Source organism: Vigna umbellata, chromosome 1 (genome assembly GCF_029865625.1).
Source record: "Vigna umbellata cultivar VRB3 chromosome 1, Vumbellata_1.0, whole genome shotgun sequence".
NCBI lineage: Eukaryota > Viridiplantae > Streptophyta > Magnoliopsida > Fabales > Fabaceae > Vigna > Vigna umbellata.
The window spans coordinates 15,405,477-15,418,225 of record NC_142165.1 but is presented as its reverse complement, the minus strand read 5'-3'; the positions used below and the strand labels follow the sequence as shown (position 1 = coordinate 15,418,225).

General features: G+C 33.2%; 4 protein-coding genes across 8 annotated transcripts; 2 read left to right on the top strand and 2 right to left on the bottom strand.

The window, feature by feature from the left end:
* Positions 1-812: 812 nt before the first annotated feature.
* LOC124845942 (calcium-dependent protein kinase 19-like) lies at positions 813-3,781 on the top strand. Of its 2 annotated transcripts, none has more exons than XM_088097316.1 (8): positions 813-1,606; positions 1,703-1,846; positions 2,314-2,421; positions 2,627-2,742; positions 2,910-3,077; positions 3,187-3,314; positions 3,459-3,558; positions 3,641-3,781. In XM_088097316.1, the coding sequence occupies exons 1-8, from the start codon at positions 940-942 to the stop codon at positions 3,692-3,694; spliced, it is 1,485 nt and encodes a 494-aa protein (XP_087953442.1). In that variant the 5' UTR covers positions 813-939; the 3' UTR covers positions 3,695-3,781. The 2 variants fall into 2 exon arrangements, with proteins under 2 accessions (XP_087953442.1, XP_047179087.2); XM_047323131.2 differs by having other exon boundaries at positions 814-1,606; positions 2,269-2,421.
* EMB1793 (LYR family of Fe/S cluster biogenesis protein) lies at positions 3,773-5,490 on the bottom strand. 3 transcript variants are annotated; one of them, XR_015781703.1, is made up of 3 exons: positions 4,967-5,490; positions 4,273-4,524; positions 3,773-3,993 (listed from the first exon to the last, which is right to left on the bottom strand). XR_015781703.1 is itself a non-coding variant. In XM_047323132.2 (2 exons), the coding sequence occupies exon 1, from the start codon at positions 5,440-5,442 to the stop codon at positions 4,975-4,977; it is 468 nt and encodes a 155-aa protein (XP_047179088.1). In that variant the 5' UTR covers positions 5,443-5,490; the 3' UTR covers positions 3,773-4,524; positions 4,967-4,974. The 3 variants fall into 3 exon arrangements, 2 of the variants coding, with proteins under 2 accessions (XP_047179088.1, XP_047179089.1); XM_047323132.2 differs by having other exon boundaries at positions 3,773-4,524; XM_047323133.2 differs by lacking the exon at positions 4,273-4,524.
* Positions 5,491-7,063: 1,573 nt separating this feature from the next.
* Positions 7,064-8,182, bottom strand: LOC124845940 (uncharacterized protein At1g76070-like). The gene has a single exon (XM_047323129.2). It carries the CDS (start codon positions 7,974-7,976, stop codon positions 7,236-7,238), a length of 741 nt encoding a protein of 246 aa, XP_047179085.1. The 5' UTR covers positions 7,977-8,182; the 3' UTR covers positions 7,064-7,235.
* A 2,420-nt stretch (positions 8,183-10,602) lies between these two features.
* LOC124845946 (LYR family of Fe/S cluster biogenesis protein) lies at positions 10,603-12,601 on the top strand. 2 transcript variants are annotated; one of them, XM_088105079.1, is made up of 4 exons: positions 10,603-10,723; positions 10,963-11,084; positions 11,198-11,319; positions 12,271-12,601. In XM_088105079.1, exons 3-4 carry the CDS (start codon positions 11,226-11,228, stop codon positions 12,411-12,413), a joined length of 237 nt encoding a protein of 78 aa, XP_087961205.1. In that variant the 5' UTR covers positions 10,603-10,723; positions 10,963-11,084; positions 11,198-11,225; the 3' UTR covers positions 12,414-12,601. The 2 variants fall into 2 exon arrangements, with proteins under 2 accessions (XP_087961205.1, XP_087961208.1); XM_088105082.1 differs by lacking the exon at positions 10,603-10,723 and adding an exon at positions 10,732-10,884 and having other exon boundaries at positions 10,963-11,074.
* The last annotated feature ends 148 nt before the right edge of the window (positions 12,602-12,749 follow it).

Genomic DNA, 12,749 nt, shown 5'->3' with positions numbered 1-12,749 from the left:
AACTTTTCTTGATTCAGTTTTTTTTTAATGTTTAGAATTTCAACATGTATGTATGCAGCTTTTTTTTTAACAATCATATCCTTATATGTAATTATAAGATATACTTATAGTAGAGTATTAATGTTATTTGTAGGTGAAAATAATATAGTAAACTGAGTAGAAAGGAATAGTTAAAATAATGGAGAAAATTTTAAAACATTAAATATGTTAACTTTACCTATTCAATTCTTGTTGATATTTATACATGAAAAATGATTTTTTTATACACTAAACTTTTTATATTTATTTGATGCTATTTTTCATTATTTTTTACTCTATGGTTTCTTACAAAATATAAAATTTACACTTTTATGATTATTTTATCCTTATTATTTTTTACTCTATTGTTTTTTACGAAATATAAAATTTATACTTTTATGGCTATTTTATCCTTATATTTGTGTCAAATAACGTAAAAGTGTGTATGGTATCATTATTCTTTATACTTAACCAAAAAAACACCGAATACTATTTTTCTTTTTTAAATTATGACAAATTTAACATGACACTTATTACTTTTAGCTATTTCTATTTTGAATTATTAAACACATTTCCTATAAAACTAGGCAACAAATATAGAAAGGTTTAAAATTTTAAAAGAGACTCAGGATACTTAGATCATTTAAATAAAAATTTCAATACTATTCACAAAAAATATAAAAATCAAAATTTTCATAAAATATAAAAAAGTGTATAATTTAATTTTAACATGTAAAAAAGTATCATTTATTGGTTTTGCTAGAACTGATTGATTATCCAGACGGGAAGGGATGCTGATATTCTTGCCACTGATGGAAGTAAAGAAGAAAAGCAGAAAGTGGAAATGCCAAATAATCACGTTACAGAAAAGAACTTGTAAGGCAGAAACAGCTTCAGTTTGCCTGGGAGAAAGAGAGAGTCATGGGAGTGGGATTCTCAAAGGTGTTAACACACACAACAGACGATGAAATTCCAATTTCTTCGACAGATTCTGCTCCTCAACTCACCTACAAACAACCTAGGAAAAACCTGCCTTTTCCACGTTCTCTTGTTCCTCCTCCCATGCCAACCCAATGTTCTTCACAGACAGGACCTGTTCTTGGGAAGCCTTACGTTAAAATAAAGCACACGTACGAGATGAAGCAAGAGCTGGGAAGAGGCAAGTTTGGCGTGACTTATCTGTGTGTAGAGAAGGCCACAGGAATTTCTTATGCATGCAAATCCATAGCAAAGAAGGGTCCGCAAGAAGTTGAGAATGTTAGAAGAGAAGTTATGATTCTGCAGCATCTTTCAGGGCAACATAACATAGTGGAATTCAAGGGAGCTTACGAGGATAGGGAGAACGTGCATCTGGTGATGGAATTGTGCAGTGGAGGTGAACTCTTTGACCGTATTGTTGCAAAAGGCAGACACTCGGAGCGTGAAGCAGCCACCGTGATGAGACAGATTGTGAAGGTGGTCGACGTGTGTCATTTCATGGGTGTGATGCATCGAGACCTCAAGCCAGAGAATTTCTTGTTCGCCACCAAGGACGAGGATGCCCCTTTGAAACTCACGGATTTTGGATCCTCTGTCTTCTTTCACACTGGTTATTACACCTTTCATGCACATTCATCCTCTTCGTTCTTTATCATCAGAACTTTTTCTTAGTCTAATTATTTGATAATGCTAAATGATTGTACAGGTGAGGTGTATAAAGATATTGTTGGAAATGCATATTACATGGCTCCTGAGGTTTTGAAACGAAATTACGGAAAGGAGATAGATGTTTGGAATGCAGGAGTCGTTTTATACATTCTCTTAAGTGGGGTGCCTCCATTTTGGGCTGGTAAGTAAAATGCACGCATCACTCAGTTTTGGTTCACAGTAGCACGAAGAAATATAAATCATCATTTAGAGCAATTGTTGTAGTAGCTAGCCTTGTTTATGATTCAGAAACTAAAGGATCAAATAAGAAATGTAGACGTCATTGCATTGTTGCATGTTTATTGTCTAACACTTAATAGGTTGTAAGATTCTTAACACGGTTTTTTTATATCATTTCTGTCATTGACAGAAATTTATTAAAGATTATAAAATTATGCAAGTCTTTGCTTCCTATTTGTTAACTCTGGTTCATGACTTTATGATTCTGAACTAAATTTCAAATCATTAATACGTTAGCAGCTTTCTGAAACGTTGATTAGTACATAAGCATATGTAGTTTTAGCTGTTTTTTTCTTGATTTAGTGACTTGTTTGTGGATTTCAGAAACCGAGAAAGGCGTGTTTGATGATGTTTTGGGTGTTAAGTTAGATATGGATAGCGAGCCATGGCCTTCTACATCAGACGCTGCAAAAGATCTGATCAGAAAAATGCTTACTTATGACCCTAAGGAACGGATTACAGCTGCTGAGGCCCTTGGTAAATTTGTGTTATTGTTTTTGTAGTTTTACTAGTTTCAGATAACAGTGATCGATGCTTTCATCACCCCTTTCCACACACCAGAAGTCTTTTGTAATAAGCAACGCAGAGTTTTAACTATTATCTCTCAGTTACACATGTTAATTAACAAACAGGGTTACCAACTTTAAATATTCAAGTAAATCACATTATGTGTTTGAACCAGAACATCCATGGTTGAAAGAAGGTGGTGAAGCATCAGAAAAGCATTCAGACAGTGCTGTTTTAAGTAGGATGGAAAAGTTTAAAGCAATGAACCAGATGAAGAAGCTTGCAATGAAGGTCCGTCAAATTTTTCAGTTGTGCATCAAATTTAATCAAATAAATTATCAAATACCACGCAAAGTGAAAGTTTCATTATAAAAAATCGTGTTACACTTTCTTGGTACGACAAAAATGAGGTAAAATACACTTTAACTAATAGAATTTGTTATTTCTGAACATGGAAGGTAATAGCAGAAAATCTTTCAGAGGAAGAAACAAAGGGCCCCAGACAAATGTTCAACAATATGGATACTGATGGCAGTGGCACTATCACATTTGAAGAACTCAAATATGGATTATCCAGATTGGGTTCCATGCCTAGTGAATCTGAAATAAGGCAGCTATTGAATGCTGTAAGTTCAGTTCATGGTAATGAGAAAAGAAATATTTAAGCTTTTTCTCTATTTATTAAGCAAGACTAAACTGTGTTATATGCTCTTTCTTCATCACGTGCACTGTCAGATTGGTAATGACAAGAATGGAACAATTAACTATTATGAATTCGTTGCTGCCACCATGGATCGACACAGACTGGAGATGGGGGGGAGTTTGTTCAAGGCTTTTCATTACTTTGACAAGGATGACAAGGGGTTAGTCTTCAGTTCATTAATTTTATAAGCTTTATAAATCTGTATTTTCTGGTACACAAATACAGATACAAGATTTTCGTCTATTTTGTAGTTTTGAATCTTACTAATTCTTCATTGATTGAAATAATTTTTCCACTTGAGTAGTTATATAACGAGAGATGAACTTAGGGAAGCTATCACTGTACACCAAATGGGAGATGAAGCTACGATAGATGGAGTCTTCGAGGATGTAGACTCTGACAAAGTGTGTTGTAGAGTTATTTTCTCCTATGTCTGCTCTTCATGTGAAATTGTGACTAACAGTAGAGTTGGTTTTGATTTTGCAGGATGGGAAAATTAACTATGAGGAATTTATGAGCATGATGAGAAACGAATGCTGAATAACTATGACAAACGATAAGATCAGCTAAACGCACTACTACAGTCTAATTCCAAATTACCGTATTCTCTATAAGACAAAAGCAAAACTCCCACAGTCATTTCAAACACATTAGTAATGTTATTACACAGATAATTTTATATACAACATGTTTTTTATATACACGATAAACTTGTTATCAGAACTTGTCAACAAATTTTCTAGTATGCGAGTTCAGCAGCTGCGTGGTTGAACTGATATTCCACATCAATAGACTTTTGTTTCAATGCCTGAACAACAGGTCCTTCCCTAATCCAATCCCTACACTTAACAAGCATCAGTAAATAAATTTAATCAAACAAAACCTACCTTAGACAATTTTTACTATACTTACTCAACTAATCGCAAGATCTAATATTACTAGAATAAATGTTCCTAATCCTAACACGTTCCTTAATTCAATCCCAGTTACTTGGGCATTTCAAAAGTGAAATGCAAAGTTATATCTGTCAATACTTAACTTTTTAAAAAAGAAACACACATACTCCATACTGACTACAAAGCATATCAAAATGTACTACTCATTCAAATAACTCTTACATAATCACGAATGCTCATGCCATACAAGTAAGAACCCTGTCAGAAAGAACAATGTCAAACACCAAGGATGCAGCGATTGGTGTCTGGCAATGAATTTTAATGATTTAACCACAGAATTCGTAATGAACAACGGGCTCTGGCCAAAAAAATGCCAAGTGTGAAGATAGTAGAGAGAGGCTTGTTTAATTTTGTTCTTCCACTGAAAACATATCACAAAATGATTGATTGAATCCAGTCCTTCACTTTCAAGACCTGGAATTTCAAATTTACACCACTTTGAATTAGCAGCGGTCTACATGAACAATCAACACGATAACTAAATGAATAGTTGTCAAGCTCCAGAAACAGTTCAAAGTAAGGAATCCTCATCAATCCAATTAAAACTGTATTGGGAGCAAACATGAATACAGTTTCACCTTTCAAAAACATTTGTAAACAAGGAAAATTTGGTACATAAACAATCACATCAAGTATTGGGCCAAGGAAGCAAATTTTCACCCGTGCTTATTAGATGCTACGAAAGGGGATCCTTTTTGATCCAAGACAAAATTCAATACGGAATGAACAATACAATATTACGTGCTAAAAAAACTAACATAACATCTTTAATCCTACAACACCTGGTAATTAAGGTACAATAAATTGACAGAAATTCAAAGGAATTCGCAAGTGAAAAAATGCGTAACTTGACTACCTTATGAATCAGCGTGGATGGGAATCAGAGGGATTATCTTTCTGAATGTTATGTCTATGCTTCTCGGCGAGCTTGTCGATAGCGGAGTTTAGGGCTTCGCGTCCCCCGATAAGCAGTCGGGTAACGATTTCCGGGTCGGTTTCGAAGCGGGCCTGTTCGAATTCTGTACGGGCATTTTGTCTGAGTACGTCGCGCCAGATGACGCCTCTGGAATCGGGCCACATGAAGAATCGGGTGGCCCGAAGAATGTCACGGTACAAACTGAGCGCTTCGCGGCGAGTGCTGGTGAGTTGCCTCCGATTCTCGAACTCGTCGTTATCGTTTTTGTTTTTGTTTTTGGTTTTGACGAGGTGCCTGTCGAGAAGCTCCTCTACGGTGTCTGGGCCTTCGTGCAAGAGACGCTGCTGACTGCATCTCCAATTCCGGCGATGAATCCAATTCCAAACGCATCGCCATTCTTGCACCTTTCCTACCATTTCTCTTCGCTCTTTGTCCCTCCCAACACACTGTTTATTTATTTTTCATTAAATTAATAAAAAAAATACAATAGAACTAAGGAAAAGGAATAACAAAAAAAAAACGCTAAAATAATTAATAAAACATCTTCTAATACAGGTACTATATGATAAATGATTTACCTAAACTTAATACTATTAGATGTTTTTTAATAGAGTATTTTTGTATTCTTCATATTACAAACATAATTTAAATTCAACACATCAAATTAATATTTTAATATTAATATCGAATGATAGTGTTTAAAATTATTAATTATACGTAAGATCAACAAAATCAAAATCAAAATAAATGATTTATTTAAATAATAATAATGTATTTTTAATAGTATAAGTTCTATAGAAAACTTACCATTAATGAGTTTTGGGGATGATTACTTCTCAAATAAATAAATGAATGTACGAATAAAGTTTTTTCTTTTAACTATTTTCTTCTAATCAACTTTATTTTCAGTATCAAGCTAATATAGAACTTTGATAAAAATTTAATGTCTTCGTAAAATTAAAGATAACTAATTTGATTAAATTTTTTAATTTAATATAATTAGTAGAATTAGTTAAAAAAAACGTACTATAAAGTTAGAAGGCAATTTAAAATGTAAAGTTTATAAAGACATGTACAGTCTTTTTTTTTATCTTTTACTTATTTTTACGATGTTCCTATATTGAAGTGTAAGGAAAACAAGGATTCCTTTTTAATGAAATGTTTAAGGAAGTTTGTACTGTGGGAAACTATTAGACATGATAGTTTTTTTAATTTAAAGGTGTAAGAAATATACTGTGATATTTATTTTTTACAGCATAAAAGGAACTTAAAATCTATTTCTTTTCTTTTATATTATTTTAATGTTAGAAAAAATAGAAAGGAAAACTAATTTTTTATATTATTTTCCTCTTTTATTTTAACAATGAATAAATTGTACTTTGATAGTTTGGTATTCAAGAAAAAGAATCTCAGGTTTGAAAACCTTAGCAGCCACACATTCAACCAAATGGAAGTAGAATAAACATGAAATGATTTGACAGCAGAAACTAATCAAACAATATTTCAGATTTGGCAATTTACATCTTGAAATTATAACAATCAATCTAGTTAGTCTATAAAATTAATAGAATAGTATCTAGATTGCCCATTAACAATCACTTTCATCTTTTAAAATATAATAGTTGGTCAAACTGGCTCCTCAAATTAAAAAGAAAACCTAATTGTACTTATTTCTATCATCTTAATTTAAAATCACAATAATTTCCTCTTTCATCAATTACAAATTCACGTGCCTCCTGATATTTAAATAACTACCAGCGAAGAAATAAATGTTTACAAATTATATATTAATTTTCTGAAAATAATCAAGTGAAAATAAAAAATAAAGGAGTTATTATCGAAAGTGTCGGTGGACATATTTAAGAAAATACAACCACCAACCCCTTCCTTCCTTCCATCAACTATCTAACCTTGAACACTTTTTTTTTTCTTTCATTAATTTTGTTGTTTTGAAATTTTCCCAGCAACCACTTTGAATATATAATTTTTTATACATATTTTCTTCGTACAGAAAGTAAATAGAATAGGTAAGATAAATCAAATGAATCGTGACCGCTATACCATGATTTATGATTAACCATCTTTTCTATACACAACGATGGAAGAAGAAGGAAACAAAATACATGTTCATGAACACCAAGAACAGTGTTTGTTTAGAGAATGAAAGAAATGAATAAAAAGAAACCTAAAAATCTGAATAAGCAAAGAATCATTTGGCAGTAAGCACAGGATTCAACTGAAGAGGCCTAGGTGCTTCCATTGTTCTTCTCTTCCACAGGTTAATTTCTTTCCGAGGCTGCACACTCAGCATGGGAGCACCACCGGCCGTCAGAGGAGCAGAGAAAGGGATTACCACCTCGTCCTCTGCATCGCTCTCCACTCTATCATCGTTGTCCGAATAGCAATCCCTTTCATCAGGCGCAATCTGGGCCTTCCAATCGAAATTCGAAAAAGTCTCACGCCCACTTGCAAATCGCCTCATGTGACCCACCGGCGGCGCTCTGTCGTCGCCCGCATCAGATTTTTTCCTCGCCGCAGGTTTCGGTTTCCCCGTGTTGAACAACATCCTCTGAAACTTCGAAGCCCGTTTCTTTTCCTCCGTGGCGTCTCTGGGAGTGGTGGAATCCGCGGTTTCTGCAGCGCGTGTGGGCATCGACATGGTCTTCGGCCCTCCCTTTTTAATGTGCTTTTTCTTGTGCTTGATCTGCCCCATGCAGGAGATTTTGGGCGATGTGGGCTCTTGAGTTTCGACGCCGCCATCCCTGGGTTTTCTTCTAGCCTCGTCGGGAATCATGGGGCCAGAGAAGAAGCCTTTTCCGCCATGGCTCTTGAACTTGTGATCCCGGCCAGGGCTGAAGGGAAGGTTTTGGAATGTGACTGCCGCTGCAGCTTTTGGCAGTATCTTCAAGATCCTGCTCTTCAGCTTTGACTGTTTATTCTCTTTCTCCATGGATTCAAATCTGCGAGATGTGAAGAAAAAATTGTTGGAATCAGGAGGGACTGTGTCGTATTTATATCCGCCAAAGGAAATTTGGCAGAGAAAACCGTAAGTTATCACAGACGTGTGAAGGTTAGCTTGTTTTTGACATTGTCAATAAAGGTGGGAGAGTAAGATACTGAAATGGTTGGTCAAATAAAATCGCTGTGACTGATAACATAGGAAAGACAAACGAAACACACCGTTTTTGGGTGACAACAACATAAACACGCATTTAACTCACAATATGTCACTTTTAATGTCTCCTTCCTAACATATGCAAATAACGCAGACGGCTTTTTTCTTCTTCTTCGTATCAAACAAACGTTCGACTTTCGAGTCATTTGAATTTCAGCACTTTAATCCTTCAAAAACTTTCAGAAAAAAGGTATCTCCTTCTGTAAGTTACTCATATTGAGTCAAACCAAAAGTTAAAAATAAAATAACTTCGTGTTAATCCGAGCTGATTTGGCTTGTGAAGTTTTGATCTAATCACTAAACACGACAAGTGGGTCAAACATGTTTAGATAGCGATGAACACATGGTTTGGTGAAATAAGACAAACTTTGTATTTTCCATGGCTGCATAAACGTGGCAGGAAAAGTGAACGTGATACATTAAACTATTTTTCTGATTTGGTGGTCGAATTATAGTTTAAGGGGTTGGAAAAAAATAAACATTAGGAAAATTAAATTAAAATTAGAGAAATATTTATTGGATGGTTTATTTTATGTTGAGCTTGTTCAGACGGTTTGTAATTTTTCTATTGTCAACTTGTGAGTGTGTATATATTATAAAGATAAAAAAATTAAGACAAGCAGAAAAAGGTTACCAACCCAATGCTGTGTAGTTGACGAGGATGAGAGGGACGTGGAGAGTTGAAACAATTGTGCATGCCAAATACGACAGTTTATGTTATATAAACAATAATAATAGTAGATACTAACTATTTTTTCCGCGGTAAAATGACGAAAGAGAGAAGTGAATCTTTAATAATAATAAAAAAATTGAAAACACGTTTGTTTCTTTGAAATATTATTTGTAACTTTTAGTAAGCACTACAAGTATATTTTTTAATCTATACTCGTACAAACCGTGTATTCCAACTAAAATAATAACTTTTTTTAAAAAACAAACAATTAAAATAGATTAAGTGTCATTTTAACTGAAAATTAGGCAAAATTGTAATTTCCTCTATACACATTTTAATTTCTGAACTGCATTTTTTTTTCCTATATTTTGTAGAATCGTAAGCTTGTTTGAACGATTACGTTATAGTATCCCTATTAACTAAATCACCTTTTTACCCTTAATAATAAAAAAATAGTAGCAAGGAAATAATGGTATATGGGTGTATAATTTTATATTTTTCCTTTCCCTTTTTTGCACTTAATTTTTTTTTAAAAGGGCATATGACTTCTTTTCTCTCCTCACCGTTTTCTTTTTCTCTATTTCTTGTTAACCACATTCAGTGAATACAACTATTAGAGTCAATGTTGAAGAATGGTATTACACGTGTCTTATCGAGAGTGTATTTGTCAATTTTTAACTTCACGACAAATTGGCCATTTGGGAAAAATCATAGTTAAATCATTAAATAGTGAATTTTATTGACTTTATCTGTTCTCTATATTTTTTAAAATTCTATTTATATTTCGTTGTTGTAGTTATAGTTTCAGTGTTCAATCCATAGATATTTTAGATTATAATATATAATGCAAACTTAAATTTTGGATTGTATAATCTATATTATAAATTTATATTTTGAATTATAAGTTAAAATGTAAATTACATTTTGAATTAAATAATTTGTAATACAAAATTATATTTTAAATTATACATTCTATAATGTAAATTTGAAAAACAATTCATAGTGTAATTTATATTAGAAATTATTTAATCTTTAATTTAAAATTATATAATATGTAATACAATATTACATTGTACAATCTAAAATATAATTTTGCATGATTTTTTCATTTGTTTTAATAGATACTTGTGAATGTTTTTTAGGGTGGAGGTGGAGATGGAAGAAGAAAATGGAATGGAGATGGAGGAAAGTATGAAGGTGCAATAGGAAAGGAGAGGGAAAGAAGATGAAGATAACTTTGACTTTCACCTTTATTATTGGGTGCAATAAGAAATTATGGGGGTGCAGAAAGAAATCCCCGAAATTCCCCTACATAACAAGGCCTTTATTATATTGGCAATAATATAAAGGATAAAATACCCTTAAATTATAATTTAATCTCTAAGTCTGATTCTTTCTGATATTCATTCTATTGTATTTCTCTTCTTTTGTTACACCCCCTCTCTTTTGTTACATACCATCCTGCAGGTAATTTGATTGTTTTAACCTTCTGGATTGCTTAATATGAAAAATTATTGGATTGTTTAATATGAAAGATTATTGGATTGCTCAATTCAAAGCATATTTTATATTTTGTAATAGTGTAATTAATATATACATATTTATTGGAAAGTTTGTTCTACAAAATTTTTAGGATAGGTATTCCGATAATAAGTATTTCAAAACAATGGTTTTTATTAGATGAAATAACCCATGAAATATAATATGTCATTTAAAAAATTTTGGAGGTGCACATGGTAATTATCGGGTGCAGAAAGCGAAATGCCACGTTTGAAATGCGCATCTACAAGACCAGGAAAATAAACTCTTGCATGAACGACAGAGGTATCGCATGCGAGAAGGAGAACAGGTTGCATGTATTTTCTGTTAAACTTACATTAAAACAACTTGTCTGTTACATTACCTTTCAGTCCCATTTATAATTTCGTGGCTTATCTCTTGCCGCCAATTTCATGCGATCATTTCTCGCAGTGCCACGAACGTTGAAACGCACACCAACTGTTTGTGAAAGTGTGCTAATGATGCTTTTCCAATTCTTGTAGACTGTGATTTGAAAAATGAAATTAACGTTGTTTTCTCTGTATTCAGGTCGCCAGCTGGGTGATTTTAACTCCTCTCTGACCCGTTTCACCAAGTTGCAGTTTCTGTCATTAACTCTTCATCCCTGGCTAGTTTCTTACCTTACCTGTAGCCATCGCAGGTTATACTTGGTAATTGATATATGAAAATAGTCATGAGTTATGAAAAAATATGCATACTCTGCATCCGAATGTGTTATTCTCATAACTTTTTTTGTTGTTTTCTGAAATGGCAACCCGTTTAGGAAGAGGCTGGATAGTTTCTCTCTCTCCATGGACCTGCAGGATTTCCTTCTCCGTGCTCGGGTCTTGAGGCTTTACAGACAAGCATTGAGAATTTCTGGTCGAGCCCCTTCTTCTGCCAGAGGTGAATATTCTTAGTTATATGGCTCATTCCTTTATACAGATCAGCATTCTTGTGATGTTATATACGATTATTTATAGTTTTATAGTGAAATTTTACAAATATTCAGGAAGGTGTGTTTCTGAACTGTAATTGAAGTTGGTAAAATTGAAAGCATAGTTTTGGTCCACAACTTTATAATTCCAGTGAAACTTTCTGAGTGTTGTGCCGTTTTGTGGGGTACACAGGCAAAATTGTTTATAACTGAAAGAAAAAAAAATTATGAGAAATTCGAATCTCTGTTATTCAGATTTAATGACTGCATGCTTATTAGATAAGCTAGTGCAAAAGAACATACCATATCAATAGGAACAAACCCAGTACTACATAAGCTGAAGCTTACTTCCTTTTATAGCGTTTAAAAACAACTAAGCTACTTGAAGAAAATATCTCCTCAAAACTAGGATAACAACTGAACTGCATAAAGAATATTATTTATTTTCTTACAAAAATGTACTATCGCTTATTTAGTGTCTGTTTGGATACAAAGCTAAAAGAGTTTCTGAGAGCCTCTCTAGTAGAAATACATAACTTTTTTCAGTTGAAAAACTCTCAAAACCTGTGTCTAAACAGACTCGGTATCTGGTCAGGAAATCAAGGCATGAGTCCTGATGTTCTCGGGTTTGAGACGGTAGGATACGGACAATAGCGTAGAAGTCTTCCCATATTAAAGAAAAGAAGTAAGATACATTTTTACTTGTGGGTACGAATAATATATAAATGTGGATGATGTATATGAGTTTATCTATCATAGTTTCAGGTTGGTCCAAAGGAATGGATGTCCTCACTTTATTTTGATTTTCTTTTACACCAAAAATTACTTGTTGGTGTTAAGATTGACTGTTAAGCAATTTCCAGTTCATTGATACATGCATGTAAGTTTTATGACATTGGTTGATGTAATGGACTGTGCAGTTGAACTGAGACAGACAATCAGACAAGAGATGGAAAATAATAGAAACTGCAATGACAAGCAAAGGATCCGTTTCTTGATTAGTGAGGGATTGGATAGACTGAACCGACTTGATGAAATGCTTGACATGCAAGGTCACCGTTGATGGATTGGTATGTGATCAAATACCTCGCCTTGTTAGGAGAGTAAAAAATTAAATTAGTTCATGAATGACATGGTATCTGTAAAATTATGGTTTAAATTCTCCGTTGATTAATAACTTTGCTTGATGATTGTCCTTTTCTACATTCTACAGAGAGATTCATTTAAGAGTAAACCATCTTTTGTTTTAAATATGTTTTTAAGCTTTTGTTTGTTTGCAATTTTTTTTTTATTCATAGAAAATTTGAAATGACGATTTATAGTCTATGTAATATATGTAAATTTTGGTTTTAGTAATCGTACAATATTTTTCTTTGATTTTCAGTTCTTAAAATTTTAA

What these genes read in the sequence shown, in the direction of transcription:
- LOC124845942 (XM_047323131.2), top strand. Translation starts at nt 940, where the DNA reads ATGGGAGTGGGATTCTCAAAGGTGTTAACACACACAACAGACGATGAA. An exon ending in GGTGCCTCCATTTTGGGCTG is followed by an intron (nt 1,847 to 2,268) that starts GTAAGTAAAATG and finishes TGTGGATTTCAG; the next exon opens with AAACCGAGAAAGGCGTGTTT. An exon ending in TGAAGAAGCTTGCAATGAAG is followed by an intron (nt 2,743 to 2,909) that starts GTCCGTCAAATT and finishes TGAACATGGAAG; the next exon opens with GTAATAGCAGAAAATCTTTC.
- LOC124845946 (XM_088105082.1), top strand. Translation starts at nt 10,827, where the DNA reads ATGCGATCATTTCTCGCAGTGCCACGAACGTTGAAACGCACACCAACT. An exon ending in CACACCAACTGTTTGTGAAA is followed by an intron (nt 10,885 to 10,962) that starts GTGTGCTAATGA and finishes CTCTGTATTCAG; the next exon opens with GTCGCCAGCTGGGTGATTTT. An exon ending in CTTACCTGTAGCCATCGCAG is followed by an intron (nt 11,075 to 11,197) that starts GTTATACTTGGT and finishes CAACCCGTTTAG; the next exon opens with GAAGAGGCTGGATAGTTTCT.
- LOC124845940 (XM_047323129.2), bottom strand. Translation starts at nt 7,976, where the DNA reads ATGGAGAAAGAGAATAAACAGTCAAAGCTGAAGAGCAGGATCTTGAAG.
- EMB1793 (XM_047323132.2), bottom strand. Translation starts at nt 5,442, where the DNA reads ATGGTAGGAAAGGTGCAAGAATGGCGATGCGTTTGGAATTGGATTCAT.